This window comes from Lepidothrix coronata, unplaced genomic scaffold, assembly GCF_001604755.1.
Source record: "Lepidothrix coronata isolate B3197 unplaced genomic scaffold, Lepidothrix_coronata-1.0 Scaffold0, whole genome shotgun sequence".
In the NCBI taxonomy this organism is placed as follows: Eukaryota; Metazoa; Chordata; class Aves; order Passeriformes; family Pipridae; genus Lepidothrix; species Lepidothrix coronata.
In genome coordinates, this window is record NW_016690180.1 from 7,866,891 (window position 1) to 7,892,358 (window position 25,468).

General features: G+C 36.4%; 1 protein-coding gene across 1 annotated transcript in view; it reads left to right on the plus strand.

Annotated features, from left to right (window-relative positions):
• NFXL1 (nuclear transcription factor, X-box binding like 1) overlaps positions 1-24,806 on the plus strand; it is a 46,616-nt gene extending 21,810 nt beyond the window's left edge. The window contains exons 16-22 of the mRNA XM_017804832.1: positions 2,439-2,579; positions 4,925-5,091; positions 5,905-5,974; positions 13,076-13,180; positions 14,250-14,336; positions 16,603-16,656; positions 21,584-24,806. Coding sequence (XP_017660321.1) covers positions 2,439-2,579; positions 4,925-5,091; positions 5,905-5,974; positions 13,076-13,180; positions 14,250-14,336; positions 16,603-16,656; positions 21,584-21,757 — 798 coding nt within the window. The 3' untranslated portion in view covers positions 21,758-24,806. The remainder of the gene's footprint in view (positions 1-2,438; positions 2,580-4,924; positions 5,092-5,904; positions 5,975-13,075; positions 13,181-14,249; positions 14,337-16,602; positions 16,657-21,583) is intronic.
• Positions 24,807-25,468: the final 662 nt, after the last annotated feature.

Genomic DNA, 25,468 nt, shown 5'->3' on the forward strand with positions numbered 1-25,468 from the left:
ATTCTTCAATTTTTGGCTACACTGTCAATTGATTCCAGAAGACTATCGTATCTTTTATTGGCCTCAAGCTAAAGCTATGCTGGATGCAGCCAGAGGGCTGGGATGCTCCCTGCAGTCAGCGATCTGAAAGCTGCCATTGTTGTCTGTCTGGCTTGTGTGTTCACTGTCCCTGGCTGTGGTCAGCAGTGCCTCTCAACTGTGTACTCGAGGGATGCTACTGGAAGGGATGCTCCACTTCTGCCTAAGTGCTTCACTTTAACTGGAGTTTGTGGTTGTGTCCTTCTCTGATGGAAGACTCAACTCCTGGTAGAAAGAAGTCTCATGAGCATTATGGAACGGTGCAGCCATAGAACTTATCTGCTGTTACTGCTCTGATCTGCTATCACTGCCTGAGCCGCAGCAGAGCCAGTAGTCATTAAAAACTGAGTGGCAATGGGGGAGCAAGGAAAGGTAGGGAAGTGGGAAATGGCAGATTGTAATGTTTAGTACATCTTTTCTTTCATTGTTTTACCTTTCAACATCCTTTGACTACTTAATGTTGCTACTGAAAGGCAGTTGTGGCTCTGAGGAGGGACATGGAGGAGAATGAGAAGGGGTAGGATATTAGGAATGTGAAAAGCTATGGTAATTGATGTGTGCTTGCTGGGTATAGTACTATTTTCTGGTTCAGACCATCATTTTATTATGCCTACTGCTGTCCTTTCCTCCCTTGGTCACCAGAAACATAAGCCATCGGAGACAGAGTTGGGGGATGTTTGAACGGGGCAGTATGAACCAGGTATTCAGACTATTTGCTGTGGTTGTATTAGTGCTTTAGCCAACATTAGGTTCAGCCATGATGTAGGGATGTGAGTGGTTGGATGTGATAGCCTCAAGGTTTTCTCCTATGTATTCCACGCTTGATGAGCCTGCCATTCAGACTCTTGTTCAATCTTGAAGGGTCAAGATGAGGAGTTCAGAAGTCTTCCAAATGAATCGGAGTTTGCAGTAACTTGGAGTAGTACTTTTTGGTTCAAGCCCAGAAAACATTTATCTAGGCAAGTGGATTCAAATCCTACTTTGTGTATTTTTGCTTTAGGATTGAAGGAAACCAACATGGACAGTGCCGAAGGGAGGCTGTCTCTCGCTCTGCCCTGTGGGGCCATCCTCTCTTCTCTCATTTCAGTGCCTGTTTGTATGGTTAATCCATTAGCAAAAACAAGAAATTTTTTCTATTGATTCCTTTTCTTCCATTTTGGTTATTTGAATTGTCTTGCTGTAAAGACAGATGTGTGGTAGGACTTGTTCCAAGTAAGTGGTAGGAGTGTGCAATGAGTATTGTAGAGTTGGAAGAGAGAAAAGGAAAGGGTACCCTGCAAAGCTGTTCCATCAACTTAAGCTGCAACACAAAATCACACCCCTGGTCTAGTCAAAGTGAGTTATGTCACATTAACCTCTTTGTGTAATAACATCACAAATAGTTTTTCTCTTCGAAGTGATCGTGAAATTAAGAAAAAAAATGAATTTTTTTGACAGCATCACAGAAACTAATGTTTTTTTCCATGTGAACATTACATAATGGTTGAAAAAAATGGGAACAGCAAGTTTCCTCTAATCTTCTGTCATGAAGGAACTTGTACTATTCAAATTTAGAAAAGTAACCTAGTTAGCCTACTTAGGAGTTTACACTCGATTTCAGTATTGATGAAGGTAAAAGGCTTTTAAGTAGATGCTCTGAATAGTACTACAGAACTCTGTTAACTGAAGTGTTACCCTCAAATTAGAAAGTACAAATGTATCATAACACATTAAAATCTTAGTCCTGTCATGTGCCATTTCTTCTTCTTACTACTCCTGGTAGTTACATTTGATGTAGTCAGTATTTGGTTTATAGAATTTCTGACTTGCAGGTTGTTTTCTGTTTGTCAGACTGTTTTAGGTGTATGATGACTGTTTAGGTGCATAATATTTTGAGTGTATGATGACCATAATACAATTACGCCTGGGAAAGCAAACTGTAACTGTCTTCTGCAATAACGGTAAAACAGTTTAGGAACCTTTAATGGAAGGTATGAGTTTAATTCATAAAGACGAGATTAATCACACTAAAAGATTTGAGAAAGTAATAGTCTGTTTAAAAAAAACCAAACAAACTATGCTGCAAAAGTTAGCTTGTTTAATGAAGTATGCTTTTTTTACCTGGTATAATCAGTGTAAAACAAATGTGTGTGGTTATGTTATCTGGACAGGAACTTAAATAATACTTCAAAAAAAAAGATCAAATAGAATTGGAGTGGTGTTTTTTCTTTTAACAAAGATGCTTGAGAACCAGAATTTCTCAGTAATGATTTTGTGCCTCTGTGTGTATGTGTGTAGGTATGTATCACACACAGTCTCGGTGCAATGTGTGTATATATACCCTGTCTGTATATCTATATTTATTTATTTTTAACTTTTAGGTTAGTCCGTTACCTTGTCACTCTGCAAATCCCTACTCATGTAAAAGATACTGTGGGAGGCTTCTTGATTGCCAGAATCACACCTGTATGAAAGAATGTCATCGTGTTACTAAATTGAACAGTAGTGCAGATGCAAAGAAGGTAGGTTATTTTCCTTTTTGCTTTTTTTTTTAATGTATTTTATATGTTGTCTTCAGTTTTAACTGGAAAATAAAGAATTTGCAGCTGGGAGGCACAAGATCCCCTGGCATCCAAATCCCACTGGGAGACTTGCTTGTGTGGTGTTTCCATTGACGCTAATCTGTACTTCCTTAGACTACAAAATGGAGACTATTTTATATTTTGCAAATTCTATACATTTTATGTTGACATACATTATTTTGATTACATCAAAACCTTATATGACACAATTGACAAGTCTCTTCTAAAGTTATCTTTTGTAACTGTCAAGATCAAGTGAACTACTGATAATCCCTATATACAAATGCACTTGCAATCTATTGGGGCAAGTACTTACTGAGGAGACTGGAAAGCAGGTTGAGGAGGCTGGCAGATCTTTAGGACAGAGCACTGGGAATGTTGCAGAGTTGCTGAAGACTTTTTAAAGCACTGGCATGATATAGTCACGTTTATTCAGTGTCTACTAGAAACTGCCATTTATGCAATTAAGAAGCTGTGGGTGTTAGTTGCTGAAGATAATATGAAACAAAAAAGAAGTAAATATAAAGCTGAAAATTGTTCAAGTTTTCAGTAGTAAAAACCACATAGTTTGTGGCTTGAGAGAGTCATGATTTGAAGGACAACAACTTTTCAAGTTTTTTGAAGCATTACTTCAGAAGAAGTTGCCACATGGGTTCTCTGGGCATTTAGAAAACTGAGAAGCATTCAGTTGGGTATAAAGCTGTTACATTTAACTTAAATAGGATGATACTCTGTGGATTCCAACCCTGGAAGTGGTGGTGTTTTCATCTAATGACTGTATATCTTGTAGCTACCATATTACTCTATTAATGATTGTGAAACTTTTGTCTGAGGAGTATGGGTTTTGGTGCAACTGGTGGAACAGTAATCTGTAGCAATAGAGCGATGTCAGTAAGTACTGAGAGTGACAGTTAAGCATCTCCAATTATGACTGTAAGAGGCTGTCTGCCTGCTGCTTGGCTGACCCAATTGAAATGTGAATGAGTCAGGACTGTTTCTAGCTCTGTCTTGAATGAGGCAATACATTCTCAGAAAATGGAAGCCTGTGTACCCGTGAAGTATGGGTAAATCTCATTTCTCAATTTTCTTCAATTTTTTATGAACTCAAGTTGTTTGTGACCTTTAGAGCTTTTGTTCTGTTGTTTTGGTAGACTAAATTGCAGGTGTAGTCAGGGTTGATTAAATTTCTTGCTTGTATGTCTGAGCAGTGATTTTTCTGTCTGGAATTTAGGTTTGTTCTGCATGTTGTGTTAGAAAATGTTACAGAAAGGCCAGCTGTTTGCTTTTACCTACTGTTAAATGTTGTATCACAGTTTTCTAAATGTTTTTAGTTGCTGTTGTTTTTCTTAGATTTGAATTTTTGGGAGTTAAGTTTTGTAAACAGTCACTGTACAATGGTTCCTTTTTAAACTTCAGCAAAAGTTGTTCAACCGTAGAAGCAGAAGAAGAAGGAACTGAGGAAAAACAATTAAAACCTTAAATACTTATGCTTTTATTTTGAACAGCATAAAGTGAAACGTTGACATGGAATAGTCCTTTTGGGGAAGTATTATGTAGCTTCATTCTTGGACAAATTTGCTTTACTTTGGCTGACTTCTTTGAAACTGAAGATTTATCAGTTGATAACTCCTGTCAATCTATCTGGGTGTATTTGATTGCAGACTGGGGTTCTGAATGAGTTGTTAAGAATATGAATAGAAATGAAGCTTAATTTACTGTGCTGACTTTCATTATCTTGTTGATCACATCACTTGGAATGAGGATGACACCATACTCTTGTAGACTTCATGTAGTCTGTGGAATGGAAGCAACGCCTTAGGCAGCTCCCAGCATATACCTAAATTAATACTTTCTGGAAGATTATACAGAATATCATACATGTATGGAAATGGAATGGCTTAAAGTTTGCTTCTTAAAATTAAGCAAACCAACCCCTCCACCCCTGTATTACAGAGCAGAATGTCATGACTAAAGCATTACAGTAACATGATGGGTGGGAAAAGTTAGTTCGGAATACGAAATTACTTCTTTTTCTAACAGTTTTCCATAGAGAATTAACAGGCTTAATGGTAATTTTCCAAAGCACTAATATTAAGGAGATTCTTTTATACCAAGGAAGGAAAATAGAACTCTGTCTCTTTGACTGACAAACACTGGCCTTTCTACTTTGCTTTTCAAAAATGTATTTTACACCCCAACTCTTTCTTCTATATAAAAGCTTGTTAATGACATCTCACAAACAAACATTTGGCATTTTCTTTAGTACTTTGTTTTCATTTTGTTAGGCGGGTCCAGAATGTTCACAGTGTGAAGAGGAGTGTACCAAGCCCCGGCCATCTGGCTGTCCTCACCGATGTGTTTTGCCTTGTCATCCTGGGGATTGCCCATCATGTCTCCAGATGCTTAAAATAAAGTGTCACTGTAAACTATCAGTACTGTATGTTGAATGCTTGTAAGTGTCAGAACACAACCCAGCTTTTCATTTGAATGCTACTAACTGGAAACCATTTGAAATGTCTGGGGATGGGAGCTACTGTTACAGCAAGTTATGAAATTTCTCTTGAAGATTGTAATTAGTAATATAATGGGTTTTCTATTTAAATGTAGCCAGTTTTATTGGTATTAACTAAAATTACTATAAATGCATGGAGTCTTATGAGCAGAAATAATTTTTATAATGTTTTTATAATACAGATAATATTTTGAATTATGAAAATATTATAGTAATTTACGTAATGTTTGTTCTATGTGTGCTTCTTTTAGAGTATGTGAAGAAGAATTTTATAACAAGAATTAGAATTAATGTAGTTAGTGTAAAAGGTCTTTGCAATTAGTTGCAAATTGTATGTCCTTTAAATACAGCCATTGTCCTGCAATTTCTAGCTGTTCTAATGGAAAACTTCTTAATAATAATTTGTACACTTTTAAAATCATTTATATGTGTGTGCATAGAGGGTAAGCTAGACTTTATGGAATATAAGATGGAATTTGTGGATTTAAGCACTGTCTTTTGCCTATTACTCTGAAAACAGTCATCATATGCAAGTATGTTCTCCTTTGTTCATTTTATTTAAAGTACCTCAAGTCCTCTAAATTCATATGGGTTTGTCTGTAAAATAAGGTAGTTTATATTAGTCACACAGGATGTGGACAAATGAGTTTACTTTTCTTTGCAGTGAGATATACTTAAAATGTACCCCTAATTGTACTGACTTTTGTTGGTTTTAAATTGGAAATTATCACAAATACATCTTTCCTTTTACAGAAAACTAACATGTGCTGATTTAAAAGAAAAGGAGCGTCTTATTTCCTGCAAAAATCAATGCCCAAAAGAGGTAACCCATATTAACAGATACTTGATTTGATCAATATGTCGAATTTTGTGGATATAGGCCAAGCAAACTAGAGAAGCTTAGTCTAAATGAATATGCTAAATGATAGATGCAAAGGTGGTTAGTGAACTGTACTTGCAAGACACGTGGAGGCTGTTTAATTAGGAAGAATACTGAGAATTGTACTTGCTATTGTTCTCATCTAAGTGCGGCTCTGGCATCCCCTGTCTATGCAACAGTCTGGGACCAAAGGGTTTTTATACTTAATAAGTGAGATGAGTTAATAATGCCCTGGTGTGTTAGTGAAATAGATGTTAAGTACTTTGAAATAGAATACAAGCCAGGTAATCTCTCTACTGTATCTGGGTATATCTGAACAGCTGTGAGGAAGAGAAGAATAATATCCTCACTGTATGATGTTTAGACTATGCACCAGTGGAAATAGGCATCAGTAAGGAAGATTCCTGTTGAATACTGCTTTTGGGTAGTAAAGCTTGTGGAGCAGTGCAGGAACTGCTTGGAGAAGCTTCCGAATTTTCATCAGTAACAGCTTAGACATGTTTCAGGATTTGTCTTAAAGCAGTATTAAACACAACTGGACATGAGAGGTGGGTCAAATGACTTGTCCCTTCCAGTGCTGCTGTTATGTGCTGCTCACGTGCTTTCAGAAATCCGCACGTTGCTTCTTATTTTATGTTTGGTTTTTAGTTGTAATTAGTTGTGGTGGGAGTAACGGCCTTTTCTTTATTCCATGTCCCACTGCAGGGTTATAAAATGTATGAAGGGGAAAAACAGGAATAGTCAGGAATATTTTGGAAAGTGCTTCCACTGCTAAACTCTCCAGAATTTCTGAGAAATTCTTCTTCTCTGCAAAAAATGCTTGTACTAAAGAAAATATTTTATCCCTTAATCACTTTGTTGATGTGATTTGGCCTTTTAATGTGTAGCTGAGTCTCTTTGTCTCGTAATTCAATGGCACTCATAAATGCTTTGATTTGACCCATTCTCGTTCCCTGATTCCACTTAGTTCCCATATGCTGGATTATTTAGGATGTCCTTTAGTCTGAGATCTCTGTCTTCTTACCAACATAATAAATGTAGGTTCAAAACTTTTGTTTCATTTTCTAGTGTCAGAAATTTGACATTTGAATCCTTGCCTTTATTAGAAAATTTTTTTTGCTTTTGAGTAAATACATAAATTCACAGGATTCTTGCTGCTTTTCCAGAAGTGTCTGTTTCTCCACTTTTCAGACAAGGTTGTGTTAACCCCAACAGGAAGGCTGTGCTCTTGTGCTCTGTGCCTACTTGTATCTTCTGCTTTTTGCCCTTGTAGATGCCTATCTTTTTTTCTGTAAATGAATGTGCCTGTCACAATTTTCTCATCTGGATGTCTGAAAGCCCTCTTCCTGGCAAGGGAACACTGAGATATTATTTCATTGTCCATTTACCTCTTAATTTTGTCCTTTCACATCCCTTTCTGTTACTTTGGTTTTATTTGCTCCAAGACTTCTCTTTATTTTCAAGAGTGCTTATAATCTCTTATCATGAACTATGTGTTCTGTACTTCAGCTTCTCTACAAAGATTTTTTTTCTCCCATATCTCATCTTTGATTAATGTAACTGTTGTGATTTTTCTGAACATATTCCCCAGACTCATTCTGGGATTTAAAATCCACCTAGTAGCAGTCCAGGATTCTAGCTTCCAGTTCAGAATTGCCCTGTTCCACAGATGATGCCCTTTTTACTTAATTCAGTGGGATGTGAAAGAAAGCTTAGGAAAACAGAATGTGTTATTTCTATAAAGCTTTAACTTAACAGTGAGGTTCTTATTTCTGTAATTATCTTCAAAAATAAGGTTTTCTGCACCTTCTGCTATGCAAAGAATCATTTTAGGGTAATGGATGATGTAAAAATGCATGCTTTTTCCTTCCTGTGATTCTAGCTCTAGCTCTTACTGTCTTTGATGAAATCTAGAAGTAATTAGTACCTTCCTGCTTCAGGTAGTTCATATCTTTGTGTTACAGTTCATCCTGCTTTCTTCAGATCCTACTTGAGTAACTTGGTGTGTACAGTATGAGGGTTTTACCATTTTTTTGTCTAAAATATCTGTTCCCATTTCTCTGAATATTGAACAGTGCTAGGGATGTTTGTCTGTTTCTGTTTTATAAGTGTACAATATTTGTCTGCAACTTTGAGAAAATTAGCTAGCTATCTCATAATATAAATTATCCTGGTAATTCTCTTTCAAAGGAATAATTGATAAACACAGTTTGAAGGAGCAGCCTCAACAGACATCATCCTGCCACTACCATCACCACCCCTCCCAGGCAAATCTAGGTCAACCTCATTTTGCTGTTTGTAAGTTTTTGTCTCATGAGACAAAAGCATACAAATACCTTGGCCAATTTAGAGCATTTGAAGTTTACAAATCTAATATGTCTGCCCAAAACTAAAATGTGAGTGTTTTATGTACAGTTCTGGCAGCCTCAAGTAAATTTCAAATTAGTGTTATATGAGAATTTCCTTATTTGATGTCAGAAGCTGACCTTGGGTTATTAGCAGAGCTCATTGAACTTGATGTTTGCTAAAAATCAGTGTGCACTGTCGCTCAAAGCTTACCATGGTGCAATTTAGGTTCAGTAGAATACAGTATTTTACTGAAGTCATAGTTTTGAGATGTTTTTGGTTAATGGAAACTGCAGTAGACAGTATGCTACCATATTTGATTTACAGGTACCATGATACATGCAGTTATATTGTCTGGTGCCTTGAAAAAAATGCTACAAGAACTTGAAAATCTTGAAAGTTTTCATACTTTTGTTTTGGCTATGGCAATATAAAACTATAAAAGTGACTCGTAGCATTATATAATACAGCCCACATTTTCTTTCTGCTTTAGGGAGAAGCGGTGTCTTTGATATTACCACAGCTGTTAGATGATCCTTTAATTATAAAGTTAATTCTCTTGTTTGGTAACAATAACAAAATATCCTGTTGAAGGAAATTTAATTTTTTTTTAGTCAGGGTGATTAAATTCTTATGATCATGCTTGCAGGTGTTTTGTGACAATTCTTACATAGAAATTTTAAGTCTGTCAGTTTTCATTGCTTATGTATTGCTGTCAGTGTTTGTGAATCTGTGTTTAACACTTTATTCTGTGTAATTAGTATTTCTTAACAAAATAGCCATACTTTGTACTTTTACTGTGCACTTTGCTACTGTCTAGGCATGAAATATGGGACCCCATTGTGATAAATTTATTTTAACGTCATGGTGCAGTAGAGACAATGTAATTTCTTCCCCTGTAGTTGGCACTGTTGAGGTTGCACCTTGAATCCTGTGTTCAGTTTTGGGCCCTTACTACAAGAAAGACATTGAGGTGCTGGAGCATGTCCAGAGATGGGCAGTGAAGCTGGTGAAGGGTCTGGAACACAAGTTATATGAGGAGTGGTTGAGGGAGCTGGAGAAAACAAGACTCAGGGGGGACCTCATCACTGTCTACAGTTACCTGGAAGGAGGTTGTAGCAGGTGGGGGTCCAGTTTCTTCTCACAAGTAATAAGTGACAGGACAAGAGGGAAACAGCCTCAAGTTGTGCTGGGGGAGGTTTCAGTTGGATACCTGGGAAAATATCTTCATTGAATGGGTGGTCAGGCACTGGAGTAGGCTGCCCAGGGAAATGGTGGAGTTGTAAAATTGTCTTTTGTACTTACCTTTTGGGATTGCAGCTCAAAAGTGCTGTTTTCTTTGCTAGCAGGTTATTTTCTTTATTATCAGATATGTATTAACAGGTTGTATTTATTACCTTCTGTCAGAGATCAGTTAAGCCTCCATAAATATTGATGGGTTTTACCATCATCAGATATAATGTTAAGATTTAAATGCATTGGCTATGGGGAAAATACTTGTAGGATATTTTTTGGGTTTCTTTTCAGAGCTTTTCTTTTCAGTGGGTTAAATCCCTTCTTTTAAAGGCCTTGCCATAGCAAACATAAAGCCTGTTCTTTTTTGCCTGTAGTCCACAAGCTATTGACAAGACATCTTGTACAGTAGAAAAGGATCTTAAGGGGTACACACTTCCTTGTTTTAGCACCAAGTAGTTCAGCATGGAATTTAAAAACAAGCAAAAAAAATACTTTCCCATTACATTTTTTATCCAGCAGAAGCAGCAGAATGATTGCTTTTGTTTTCTGAGATCATGGGTAAATGTTATTTTGCTACGCATTTTACTGCTTCTCTTGATATTTTTTTAATGTTGGTTTTGCATTGGAGGGAGTAAAAATAAAGTTTCTCTGCCAGCTTCATTCTTGTCCTGCATCCCTGTGGATGTGAACTGTGTAGCTCTATGAAGGGTGTACCTTTGTGTTTCAGTATTGGATTAAACATCTGCCTATGCAAATTTTGCTCTAATGGTGTAATAACCTCCTGGAGGTTGAAATGAGGGCTACTGTCTTGGATTTGCAGCTCTGACATCATTCATAAGACTGTTTGTTTGGGCTTTGCCACTATTAATGAAAATGTGCCTAATGAGAACAGAAGAGTAATCTGGAAGTAATAGTTCTAGCCATGGCTTGTTCTGGCCAGCTTAAGATGACTTGCAGGTGAGACTAGATTGAGTTATTGTGTATGATTCTCTTAGAGAGCCAGGAGAAGGGCCCTCCTACTGCGCAGAGGTCATGCAGTAGTAAATTGGTTTTGCAGAGATTGTGGTCACTAGTGAGCAGGCTCCATGTTCTGGCTGGTACTCTGACTTCGGTGGCATATAAGGCTTAAAGACAAGTTTCTTCCCTCGTTTTTCCAAAATGAGGCAAAATAGTTTATTTCAGGCAAAAATATTTGTTGATGATCAGTTGTACCTGAAAGAAAGCTAAATTCCTTCTTTGATAAGGTGACCAATTTATATATTTTTCCCTCCAGATAAAGCAAATAGATTAGATCTGCTATGTGAGGCTTCAGCAGAACAAGTGAGTCAATGCTACTCAGTAAATAGCTAGTTCAGATATAGGAGAGGTTTCATACAAGGATGAAGGTGGGCTAAAGAAAACAACTGTCTGTATTTGATTTTTTTTTTAAACCCCCCCCCAAACCCCCAAAACAACAACAAAACTAAAGCAAAAGTTAGAGCAAGAGATATTAACAATAAGGAAGGTTTCCCATGGACTGAACTGACAGTTGACCTTTCATTGTTTTCAGTAATGACCTTGTCACCAAATAAACATTGCAATTTTCTGATGAAAATCTGTACAGGGTTGTCAGTATGTGAGAATTGAGGAAGTGCATCTGCAGAACACATGTATTTGGGGCATGATACAGAAAAACAATGAGTTAGACCATGCATGTGAAGCTAATAGTAAGTTCCCAGGAAACAGCAGAAATTCTTACTGTCACAGCATGAGTAGCTGGAGACAGATGCAAATGAGAGGCCAAGATATATTGAGGAAGATACTCTAATAAAAATGAGGTGCAGTTAGGGCATTGTACAAAGTCCTTCCTGCTGAGATGTCATTTGGAATATTACATGCAGTTCTGGCTATGTAGTCAAGAAACATTGACTTTAGCTGGTTGAAATTCGATGAAGGGAATACTGTGGACATAAAGAGCCTTTTATGAAAGGAGAGTAGAGAAATACTTCAATATGAGGATAAGAACTAAGGGGCTTAGACTGGCTAGAACAAATCTAAGAAATTTAAAAAACTCTTCCATGTTTTGGTGAGATCCTGGAGTAGTCTCCTTAGCAAAACAGTAGAATGGGGTCAGAAGGGGAACTGTTTTCATGGTAAGACTTCATCCAGTCCTGGAAGGATCATAGAAGGTGCCTGCCTGTAGGAAGACTTGACTTCAGGACTGAGCATGGTGACCTGGATGTTGCTTCTAAGCCTGTATGAAATGTGCTGAAACAATGACTAAAAACCTGAGCCTAAGCCACAAAGTATCTGTCAGTGTAATAATAGTTTGTGACTGTCATGGACATAAAAACATAGATGTCTGTTCCATAATTTTTAGTTGGAAAGTTTCGTGTTCTGTTTAGGTATGTGTTTCATGATGCTAGCTCAGATGTTGAGCCAGTTCCTGTGGACTTCTGAGATTCCAGATTTACTAATCAAGGTTTATACACCTGAGTTTCATAATTATGTAGTATTCTCATTCTTGTGGATGAAGTGATGTAGTAGGTATACATTTTCAATTTTTAATGAATGTGAAAAACTGTATCTCAAAAATGTATGCTTTACAGCATTTTCCAGGTTCTGTTAATCTCTTGATGACAGTGAGGAGGTGAAATTTCACTTTTAATGAAGAACACTGTCTAATGCTATCTCTGTAAATCAATTGCTTAGATATGTCCTGTGAGGTTCCACCTTCAATTATAAACAGTATTGGGTTATGTAATTGAAAATGAAAAATTATTATTATGAAGATTTCTTATGGGCATGTGTATGAACAAGGAATATTTTCAGTAAAGTCCTTAACAGAGACAAAAATCTGCTTATTTTCTTGATGTGTTTTATCTAATATAATGCTGGGAGCACTGCTACATTCTTATCAATCAGCATATTTAAATTATTAACTCAATTCTTAATACCGTTATTGAATGATAATATTTTCTTTATAAGTGTTAAAAATTGTACTGGCAGTAAAAGAAGTCTTTATCTCTCAGATGGCAGAAATGGGATAATCTGCCAAATGCAGAAATGGAGGATTTTGTGAAATTTTGGACATGATAAGAATATTGATGACCTGTATTTTAATTATGCATCAGATGATTCTTGCATGCAGAATTTCTTTTGCAGTCTTTTTGTTTCTGATTCTTTCCTTTTTCTTTTATTACTCTATCTAATCTACAAGTAGCTACAGTATAGTTAAGTTCAGTTTTCAGGGTTTTTTTACTTCATCTATTTGTATTCCCCCAACATACAGATAGCTAGGGTAATTGTTGTATACATTACTGTGGAGGTGACTGCTCTTGAAACATGTGAAAGGAGAAATTGTTTTTTAATCAAGCTGTGCCAATAAAAGAAAAATTATTTTTCTGGAACTGAAATACAATAAATAACAAGCAAACATTTTATTGGTGTGGGAGTTTAATTTGTGTGTTTTGTTCTTTATAGTTGCCCTGTGGTCACCGATGTAAAGAGATTTGTCATTCAGGTAGCTGTCCCCTGAACTGCAGCCAGAAGGTTAAACTGCGATGTCTCTGTAAGAGACTGAAAAAGGTAAATCTCTAAGTTGCAATTTGAGAAGGATGTACATATTTTTTTACATGTTCCTAGTCTGGTGTGGATGACTTTTGTGGATGGTGCAGATTAGAATAGGCCCGGTTACCTCTAGTAGATCTGTAACAGTTCACATCAGCTGAAGATCTAGGCTGCTATATCAGAAGATTCACTGGAGAATATAAAATCTTGTTAATTCTAGCAAGTGATGGCTGCCTGACTTACAATAGCTTTGTTTTCAAGCACATTTCAATTTTTGTAGCTTCATGGGAAGACCAGTCAGATGACCTGGAGTGATTTGAGGAAAACAAATTATATTTCTCTGGTGATACTGGGAAAGTTTATATAAATTGGAACTAGTACAGATGTTGTGAAATGGGAACTGATGTTATCAGTTTAAGGTTTCCTGTAAACTTAAAAGCAAGTACAGCCATCAGCACCCTCAGTTTCTAACAAAGATAAGAACAAAGTAATGAAAGAAGTTTACTATAACTATATATTATTATGAGGGAAAAGTCTTGAGAAGTCTTGACAAATAATTATATCTTGATGGAAAAAAAACTATAATCTGTCTTAAGGAAAAGGCATGTAAATTATTTTTCTGGACTCATTTAACTTCCAAGTGTTCCAAACAGGTTGCACTTCCCTAGAATTCTGAGGCTTCTCCAAGGTATGTCTTGTGCATCCTGAAGTCTTGCAGATGGGGTGTTGAGCAGGGGAAAGGATGACATGTACAGAATAAGTGCTTAAAATGGATCAGTCTCTGCTTACAGATAACCCCCCCTTTTTTTTTTTTTAATTGCTTCAATATTAGGAGAAGTGGAGAATGTGTGACTGAGAATTACCTAATTTTTTTGCCTGCTATGACCAGACCTTGCCCTGTAATCTGAGCCAGTTAAGAGAAACGTATATGAAATGACTAAGGCTCTGAATGGGAACTCTTTCTGCCAGAGGTCCAGAAAATTATCTTATTTTGTCTCAAGCAAACAAATGAGACATAAAGAAATGAACATTATAGCTAAAATTTTATCTAGGAAAATGAGTATAAAAGACAAATTATTCTTAACAGGAAATACAGTGCAGCAAGATACAAGAAGGCCAAGTTTCACTGGAATGCGATGCGTTATGCAAGGAAATGAAGCGGAAAGCATCTGAGGTAATGTATCCGTTGTAGCTATAATTTCTTCTCAGTGCTTCAAGAAAAGTAGAAAAAATGAACACAATTATTTTTCAAGGCAATACCAGCAAAAACTACAACATAAGGTTGTGGTGGTGTTGAATAGCAGCTATTTTTTTCAGACTTGCATTTGTGAACAATGTTAATTAGCTCAATGAAATGCTATTTTAAACAGTATTCTGGTTTTTGGGGTTTTTTTTCTTTTTAATTTGTTTTTTCTTTTTAATTAGTGGAAACTGATTCTTTCCTCTTTCACTGTGAACGAGTGATGTTCAGTGATAGTAAAACACTTGACAAAAGTAGTTTATTGTGTCTATTACTTTTTAACATGTCCAGACTGGAAAAAAATCTTTTAAAAACTCCAGACATTTACAGAGATAAATTAGTTTGCACAATTGCAAAACAAACATGAATTTCTGAAAACAAAGTGCATTACCTCTTAATAAAACTTTTCATGTCTAGCACTTAGTGAGTATGCGCTTCCGAGGATTTGTGTCTTTTACTGTACGTTTTATTAAAGAAATAGTTCTAGAAATGTTTTTCTATACTGTGATTATAATGGTTAAGGTTCCCTCTACCAATGTATGTTATACCTATGTATCTTCTACAAATATGACCACATCAGTGTAAAAAGAAGTTTTCTGTTGCCTTTTTTTCCACATTTGTGGGTCGCTTTTTCTTTTGTAGCTGAAATTTTGCCATTAGATGGCAGTGAAATACCAGGAGGCTAGTTGTGTAGTTTTTTTGCACACCAGACTTTCAGATTTCAGATGTGCATGGCTGAAAACATCTTCTATGCACTTTTCTAAAGGGACTCTGTCATTGTGCCTAGATTAATGAAATTCTCAATAATGCTTTTATTTAATACAGTGTTTAGTAATTTAAACATTTGTCTGAAAACCTGCAAATAGGACTATTCTATTGACCCTGCCCTCAGTGCACACTGAGATACAGTTTGCTAAAGCATGGGCTATTAATAGATTTTACATCTAACTTTTCTGAGATAGTGATTCGGTGGTCCAAAAAAGGCCCAAAAATGTATACAAGAAGGCAGACACGTAAACTTCCCCCATATACTCTTTCTGTTACTGCTATTACTTAGTGATCTCTGACAGTGGGGATTTAAGAGGGTGAGATGCTGTCCTCTTGTCTCTTGGTCTTTGTTGGATTTATCTCCTATTAGCAGGCTTGGTTGTTTTTTTGGCATCTATAAACGTCCTGTACACTGAAATTTTAGATTTAGCCAAATACTCTGTGGGAGTAGAATACTTCCCTCTGTTGTGAGCCAACCTCCTGGTAATTTCATTTTTTGCCTTCGCTTTATGAAAAATAATTACTGATATTTTATCCCTATTTGGCATCTTTACACTATTCAGGATTTGGTGTCCTGTTAGTCACCCGATAAATCCTAGTTTTGCATCTCTTTATATGGAAGCCACTCCATCCTGTTATCTTTTGTATATGTTCAGGCTTCACATTGTTTTGTTATTGCTGGACCAAAACTGAATGCAGGAGCTAAGATTCAAGAGCATGGTGTTTACATACTGATGTTTCTTCTGTACAATTTTTTCTTAATACTTTGTAGCATTTAATTTACTTCCTTGAACACTGCAAAATATTTCTGTAGAATTATCAATTCTAACTCCCATGGCTTCTTTTCATATGACTCTTTGATAGTGGAACGTTTTTAATTACATTTGGGTTGTATTACACCAAGAGCTTTAAAGCAGTTTTGTTATGCATTATCCAATACTTGTTGTATTATTTACAAATATAGAGGTTTAATTTTGCTCTAGTAGTCAGGGAATATTTAGAGTACTTGGAATGAAATACGTGTGTGTAAATTATATACATACATAGGAATTATCTGTATGTGCGAGGTGTACTGAATTGAGGATAAAGTTGCTGAAAACTTAGAATTACTGTCTTTAGGAATTCTACCAGTTGATAGTAAACAAACTCTTATTTTTAAGGTTTTATATTTGTTGGTTCAGCTTGCCAAGTTTAAGTCAGAAGTTCAATTTACAACCTTTTGCACCCATTATATGTTCCGTGTTTTTCAAATGTGAGATGATACAGCTTTTTCCAAGAATATTTTGTCATCTCAGTAAGCTCACATGATGGAGCATCACATGATTGCATCCTTTTGCTGAGAATCATTCTATAGGAGTAATTGTGACTCCATAAGAAAATAGATTTAGTTGCTGTTTACAGCAGTTGCTTATCACTTTGTATGTCTGGACAGATAAAAGAGGCAGAAGCCAAAGCTGCTATTGAAGAAGAGAAGCGAAGACAACAGGTATCAACCTTTTTTTCTTCCTCACCCACATCCTCCTCACCTTGTTCTTGTTAGTAAAAAACTTAATTTATATGCAAGTAAATATGTATAGTTTGTAATGTCATATGCATAGTCATTCCTGTCAGGTGTTACTGTACTCTCTGTGCTGTAAATTATTTACAATGATTAAAAGGCCAGGTTTCCCAAACAATTTTCGTAATTTTATGCAAAATGTTTATTTTTAAAATACTAAGCACTCTTTATTTTAATCAAACATTTTATACTTCGTAAACACCCAGAGAATGCTGAATAGCCTCTGAAGGGATTTAAATATTGGGTGAAGCTCCTCTTCTCCCTCCCATCATAGAGGAGCAAGGACAGCTAAATGAGTCTATGTCTTTCAAGGTCTCTGAGGTGGGGGGGTTGGGGGGAAATGTGTATTTATTGTAATTGCTGTTGGTGATGAGGGTATGTGGTCGGCATTGTAATCCACAAAGCTTCTGTGCCAGCTTCCAGGAGATGCTGATACTAATCATATTTCAGGCAAACACTGTAAGCTCGTTGGTGGTGATGGCTAGGTCAGGTTTGTCATTTGGAGTCTGTAACTGGCCTTCCAGCCAGTTCATGCATGTGTGCCTGAGTGAGCGTTTGACACCAAATCATATTCCAACTCCAGTGTGTGTTTTCTGACTCCTTTTACTCAGTTGTCACAACATTTATGTATTTGGGTTATACTTGTGTTTTCACCTGCATGTCACTCTGTTTTTATCACAGGGCGCTGGCTTGCTCCCTGCTTGAAAGGGGGCAAGGGAGGCTTACTCACAGATCCAATCTTTTCATGCCATTTTCCCAATCTCATTAGGATAGACAGTTTCTCTCTGGACCGCAGCTTCTGTTATGCATACTTCGATAGTTCTCTAGGCAGTTAATTAAAGCATTATGTCTACCAGGCAATGCTCTAGCAAGGCCTACTTTTGCTTTTCAAAGGGGAGTGTGTCTACTCATCGTACAAGAAAAGCATGGAGTTATGTACCAATTGTCTAGGGGACCGGGCACTGTTTTGTGATCATCTTGCAATGTTTATTGCAACATTCATACCTCAGCTGTCTACAGTGTTGATCACATATTCCTTCATATAACTCATAAATAGTTCATCTAATTCTTCTTCTCTAAGCTGACCCTGGAAATGTTAGTTCTGGCACATAGGTCAGGAAGCATAGGTTGCACATAGATGTCTGAAACATATTGTTAGGTAGAGGAAATCTGTACCTGATGGTTCTGGAAGCTAAGTACTGAAGTGTGCTAATGGACATTTTCACATGTAAAAAATATGCATACAGTTTTAAAGCTAGAAATTCAAACTCGCTGGTGTTTGTCTTGTACCGAGTGTTTCATGCATTCCAGAAGGCATCCCACCCATTTACTAATGATTTCTGCTGCAAAATCACTTATTATAATCTCTCTAGTAAAGTCTCAGTAATGAGGCTCCACTGAAACTGTAGCAGATTCACTCCAGCAGCATATTGTGCAACATCATTTTGGCTGGATTCTGCAGCAGTGATTGTTTCTCTCTGCAGTCACACCACCATTGCATTCTGCTTGTACATTCACAGGAGTCTCACAGTTTCAGCCCAACAGTACCTTTGCGCAATATATGGCACCTGCTCCTGTGTGCGTGTTTTGTGATGGATGCAGCATAGAAAACTTCAACTATACATAATCAGGCTTATTAAAAGGTTAGTTAAGAGTGGCTATTACTACAGCACATTAGGAAATGATAGGATAACAACAGTAAAAGAAAAAAGGGACAAAACCAATTTAAAAAAAAAAGGATAACAGTAACTAATAAATAGGCTCTAGAACTGCACACAACTACTAACCTCAACTGCTGAAGACTTTTTATCTAGCATTGGTTCCTTTCCTGTTTGATCTCATAATCTGCCGTCTGGTGATGCAAATTGGAGGATGTTACTATTGTAGGGTGTTGGGTCACACTAAATGTATTCTGGAGTATACTCCCTTCTGACAGAAGTTTGCACCTTGTACCACCTTCCTGAACTCATTAGCACATTTTTATAGAGACTGTTCATCTGTTAGTCACAGTTTCTTAAAACCTATTTTGAGTAATACTTTAATAAATCTTTTATATACAAACTAGTTAGTGCTCTGGTAAGTGCACATTTGTATTTTGGTATTTGCTATATTTGGTAGCAGCTTTTGCTAATGCCATTTACAGATGGAATCACTTGTCTCTTAGTGGAAGAGAGATGGCTTGGTTAGGCTTCTCGTCATGGCCCTAGCAGCCAAACTTTCCCTCTGCTTCTAATTCACAGGCACCCTGTGAGGCCAGGATTTTTGCAATTGCTAGAGGTGGAAAAAAGATCAGTGCTCTCTATGTCCCTCTCTACTGTAAAAGATTTGGTTTCTAGCTAACTGTTTCAATACTGAAAGTCAGGGTCTCAAACCTGAAGTCTAGGTTATGAAAGATTTTGTTTCCTTTTGTTTTGTAGAAAGAAAATTTTTTAACAGATCCTTAGAAAGTACAAAAGTCACTCATGCCTGTCCCTGTAAATAAAAATATATCCTCGCTTTCAGAATATACACTTTATGGCTGCATAGTCATTGTTATTTGCATTCAGGTAGCTGCATTGTCCCATGAGAATGTTACTCCTTTCAATGCAGGAAGAATATAGAGAATAACACATGAAAGAGCAAAATCCAGTGCCTGAGCAACACTAAACTAGACATTATCTTGCATCATATACAGTTTATATACCATATACTGGGTATACAGTTTAAATAAATGCATATCATTTTACTTTTAATATGTCTATATACAAAGAACTTGGGTTCTTACTCTAAATAAAAATTCTAAGCTTGTTTAGCTTGAAAAGTTAAGTACAGTTTGAAGACTGGACACAACCATTACTTTATTTTTCAGAGATCATTAAGGTGACACTTTGGGAATGAAGACAGTTACATAAAATCTGTAGGTAGCTTTTCAAGGATAGTGATGACTTCTCTCTCGTATTCTTTGCCTAGGAATCCTTTTTCATTCTATGTTTTGGTTTTTTATGATGTATTTATTTTTAGCCAGGTTTTTATAAAGTTCACTGAGAAAGCAATGCAGTGCCTGTTATATAATTGTTTGAACCCTGTATTTTAATTCAAATTACTGCAATTCACAAAGCACTCTGCTTATAAAACTTACAGATCACAAGTATATAACTATAGAAGCCCCAAATTTTATTTAGTGTCTGTGTAACGTGAAATACTGTCATGTTATCTATAAAACCTTAAGAACTCTTGCCCTTGCCTCCAGATTTTGGATTTTGAAAAACTGTTTCATTAAAATACTTTGCTTTTCTAAAGGAGGATTAGCTAGTTGAAAGTAATCTTGTTTCAAATAGGCTGTGTGACTTTGTCTGAAGTTTCCTCCCATATCGTCAGAGAAGAGCCAACAATTTCTGCCTTTATTGGGTACAAAGGAATACACATCAAAATGGGTTTCTCCTGCTAAGTGGTATCTGGTACAGGAAGGGAAGTAAGAGCTGCTTTGTGAAACTGAAAAATATTTGCTGTCAGGAAAGGAAGACCAAATATCAGGCAATCATCTTGAGTTTCAAGAGAAAATTTTATTTACTGGACTACTACTCTGCACATTTCCCAAAACAGTCTTATTCTTGTTTCTTTAAAGCACCTACCTTACTGTCTTAGTTCCTCTTCCTGGCAGCACCGTAGTAGTAGTCTTGTAGATTTATTTCCTCTCATGGCCAAGCTTTGTGTCTGTTCACTGTCCATGTTTCCTCTGCTTCAGCTCAGTCTTGTGTCTTTTGCCCAGCCAGTCCCGGCTTGCTGCGCTCTGCTGCTCCCACCACTTATCCCTTTTACTTCATCTAGCTTCTCTGCTCCCTAGCACCTTGTCCCATGCTTTCTCTAGCAGCTGACAACTTGACTCAAAAATCCAGGTAATCGTCGGACCTTTTCTGGTTTTAGTCTGTCTCAGGTCTCCTTTAGAGCGTCTTTTCTGATCTGCCTAGCAATTAGAAGGCTTCTCATTGGAGTTTCATGCCAGTCTTCACTCTTTATTCTAGGCTGCCTAGTTCGAGTTTTACTGCAGCTTTGTTCCCTGACAAATCAGTTTTGTCTGTATTCTCTTGGTGCTCTTTTAAAAGAATGTGGAGGGCAATGAGGAACAGGGATCAGAGGATCCTATTGTTTATTCCAGATGAGACCCTGAAACTACCATTCTGGGTTGGAAGCCTAGCATTCTTATTTTTGAAATTGCTCTGCTTCTTTTTTGAGCCTGAGGGCATATACTTCCTATTGAAGGACACTATATACCACCTACAGTCATATGAGTGACTAAATGTTAAGTTTCAACACTTAGCAAATCAAATATTTTTGTGCATGTCTAAGATGCACAATAGCTATTATCTAAAATTTAGCTAAGCATGCAAATGTAAAGAATTGAGGGAAATATGATAGATTTTTAGTTATTTATGTTTTTATTTATCTTTAGCAGAGTGCATCCTTATTACTGGAGGAGGTCTTTGAAGATTTCAGCCTGTGCTCTTATTATGTTATTATAATAGCTTAAATACGTGTGTTTTTTAATACAAAAAATAATGTATTTTTAGCATATTTCATGGAAATAACAATCTCACATTAGCCTAATATATTCAGCCTGAGTTGAAAATCGAATATAAAACTTCAGTTGGCTGCATTTTTGGCAGCATGTTTTATAAGAAATTAAACAATGGTTTAATGCTTGAAAGGGAAGTGCTTTGTAACTGGGATGTAGTCCTACTGTCTCATCTGTAAGAGATGTATAATTTCCATTGGCTGACAGTTACTTTTATTAAATGTTTTTTTGGAATGTTATTTAAAATTTCCTTATTTTTAATTCTGACACAAATGTCAACTACTTGTGGTTCTCTTCATTTAGGCTGAGCTGGAAGCTTTCGAAAACAGATTAAAAGGGCGAAGAAAGAATAAGAGAAGAAAAGACGAAGTAGAAGTTGAACCATCATTGTGGCAAAAATACAAGAACCTCATTATGTTGCCAGTGTTTGGAGTTGCTGTTGTGATGGTTGCATGGCTCATGGTCTACAATGGCTGAAAACAACTTAATATTTAATATACCTCAGTTGGACTTTAGGTAGCTATTATTCCTAGAATATCAATCTGTGCGTAACAGAACTTAATATGCATAGATTATGCGTGTATGCTATTTGCCAAGAAAAGTGCAGAGGAGGGAAGAAATGTCACCTTTTGTGTGCTACATACACAGCACGAAACTGAACTCAGACACCGAAAGTAATAGTAGATTTTAATCTACACTGAAGTGCTGATAGTTTGTCTGACTGAGATCTGTTAACATCTCCTCTATTAGTAGTGTTACTTTTCCTTGTCTCCATTTCATAATATTAAGAATAGTTTGGTATAAAATGCTTTATTGAATATATGTTTCCTGTAAAATCAGTTCAGTGGTTTATTGAAGATTAGTGTTCTTATGCTGGTCTTTATGTTGTATCACAAAATAATTTCTGTGCTTCATGTCAGTTTTAATTATGACAACTAACAGGGAACTTTGGATCACTTAGTCTTGAATATTCTGGGGCCTTGTTCAGAGAAAGAAAATATATCACAGCTATATCACAAACAATACAGTGGCCCCCTTACAGACTGCAGACTGTGAGGTTTGCTTTTTCATTGTTTCCCCACCTCCGCTCTTCTTCCCTCAAGATCAAACTAATTGAAAAGTTCATTTAGTGGACAGATACATTGGCTGAACATGAACGTAAAGTAGTTTCAGAGTACAGGGGTGCCTTTTTATCACTATCCCCAAATGCCAACAGCAGAAAAACAATTCAGAATTGAACTTAAGAGTATCACTTGACTGTTTGTATAGATAAATGTCACAGTTGGCAATTTGCACAGGTGTGTGAAAACGTAATTGAATAGTGTCATAATACAGTTAGATGTCATTCTGAAACCATCTGGATGGTGCTTGCTAGTCACATAGAAACTATCTAGCTACACTTTTAAACGTTTAAATATTTTCTTACTGACAGTTTGGAATACCTCGCTTAAGGTTATAAGTGTTGGTTGGTAGAATTGAGAGGTTTTTATGTAGCTTCAGGATTATCAGAGAAGCTATGTGGTCTCAGTTGAGAGACTGCAAGTTAAATTCAGGAGCAGGGGGAAATCAGAAAACTGAATTTTTAAACCTCTGCTGGAAATTTTATGCTGATACTCAAGCATTACAGGTAGCTACAAAGTGATTACAAGCTCCTGAAAAAAAACGAGGTACAAAGCCAAAGTTGCCTTGTAATTCAGGCATATAATTTCATCACAAATCCTGCAAAAGCAATGGGACCATTTCTGTGAATTACTAGAGAAGATTGCGGTTTGCTTGAAAGCTCTTTTGGTTGATTTTGACGCACTTGTAAAGGGACCTGGTATTAATTTGAGCATATACCCAATTGTAATTCTGATTCAGCAGCAGGAAAATAAAATAGAAAAGCTGCAAAAAGTCAGTAGCTTTTGATTGCATAGATCAACAAAACAGGGAGAAAATCAGTTTCTTCTCAATTTTTCACTGAGGTTTGGTGAATGAGGAGAGAGGTGAGGAAAACTTGACAATATTTAGCATGCATTGATGCTAATTCATAGTGCTTTATGGGGCTTTTTAATTGACTTTTTAGAAATGCGTATTAGTTATGTGTCAGACCGTTAGTCTTTAAAGTTGTAGAATTGAAATTACGCCAGGCAAAGTTGCATCTCTATTGAATTTTCTTATTTTCTAGTATGAGAAGTAAACCATTTTTCATATTGTTATTTTAATATTTTTCTATAATATTAATGCCTAGAAGATAATTCCAGATATAATAATGTTTTCTTTAAATGCTACTGTGTGACTGCTTATGCCAGTAACTCTTTTCTCACTGAGAGGGAAAGAAGAGATATTTTTGTTCAGCTGAAGTAAAATGTGATGGGTTGTCCAAAAGTACAAAAAGATACCTTTCTGGATAAAATATGCAGATCAACATGAATGAGACCATTGTGGAAACAGAGTTTTATCTTACATGACTATAACTAATTTTTTCTATTTACTGCTACCTTCTGCTTTAAAACAAGTACAATGGAAAGTTTATCCTTGCCTCTACAACAAAGAGGAGAAATATCTCTCTAGAGAGCTATAAAAATGAACTACACTTGTTCTATGTTTGAAGTAGTTCTTAGTATTCTTTTCTGCATATTTTGTAGTATTTGTGTGAAATGCTGAAGAGGAAAAGACTTTTCATTGATCATCTTTATTATAATAAGAAAGCACAGCAATGTTTAAAAATTCATTCTGTTCATACAGATGTGTGTGGACATATTCCCTTTCTTAAAGGATTAGTAACTCTCCTGAACCATGCATATGCATGACATACCTATTTTTGAAATTTTATTCGAAATAATTCTGTATATCTTATCCAACCATCTGCATTCTGTTGGTCTGCCTGCTGAACCAGATATTTATTTCTTGGCCTAAAAAAAGTGTGGGGGTTCAAGCAATCTACAGTTTAATAAATCACTAGTTTTCTACTTGGTTCTTGAAATTATTTTTACAGTCAATTTTTTGCCTTTCTTTGGTTGGAGCTGCATGTTGTCAACAACCTTTGAAGTAAAAGGTACCTATAAAATCACCTGTTATTTAGTATTAATGAAAGATGGTAATTCTAGAAAAGAACTGAACTGAAGGTAGATAGGGGTTTTTTTAGCAATTTATATGCAGCATACTGTTACATAATGTAATGAGGAAATATTTTGGATGTTAACTGTTTACCAAAAAAAAAAGAATATTGATAAGTATACATTAAAACAAATTATATAATCTGACCTGCTGTTGAAGGGAAATTACAGTGATAGAAGCCTGACAGTGATTTAACATGGAGAATATTTAGCCATGTGTAAAATGAAAAAACCTGGGCCTCTTCCTGATTCCAGATGCATTCTGGTGAGCATTTATCCTTCTGCTGAACCAAGGTGCTTACAAGTTGTTGGTATATTTGGGATTGGAAACTCCTTGGACAAGTTTGTTCCCTGTAACAATATCAAATCCATTGTGTGTGTTAATTTAATGTAAAAACCAAGTCAGACAATAAAAGTATCAAAAACAACTTGGAAAATTGTTTGTTCTCAAGGAACTGGTGTATTGAAGCAGCAAACCTCCAGAGTAATGAAGACTGACACACTGCAGTGGAAGTTTTAGACATGCTTTTTGTTCCCTTCTCTGGCTGGGATAGTACTTACTGCTTGAATTAATGCTGGAATTATGTAATCGTGTTCCTTCATATTACTGGTCTGACAAAATCGTGAAAATGGGTTGGGGAAGTTGATTAAGATGAAACATGGGAATGGACTGAGTAGCTGATTTTTTTTGCCTCATATGGAGAAATATAGCTGGTTATTAGACATTTGTCCTGATCGTAACTACTAGAGAAGGAAATGTTACTATGCAGATAGCCCCAAAATTTTTTCATAAAAGCGTCTGTGCTTGATTGTGGCTTTAAAGCACTGAGTTTATCATCTCAGTAGTTCAGGCTCCAAAACATATCTGCTCTGTGCCAGCTTTTCTGAGTGATGAGCTTGTGTGTTGTGGGGTTAGAGCACAGAGATGCTGGGTCTGAAAAATGTTCCTGTGCCAGGCAGTGGCAGCTTGATATCTGTGGCAGTTGTTCTCTGGTGTGTGCTTTAGGGTGGAGCATTCTTGTGTGGACAGTTCGTGTGTCACCCTGTCCTTGGTGTAATTTATTTGGATATCCCTCTTCTGCTTTGGTTT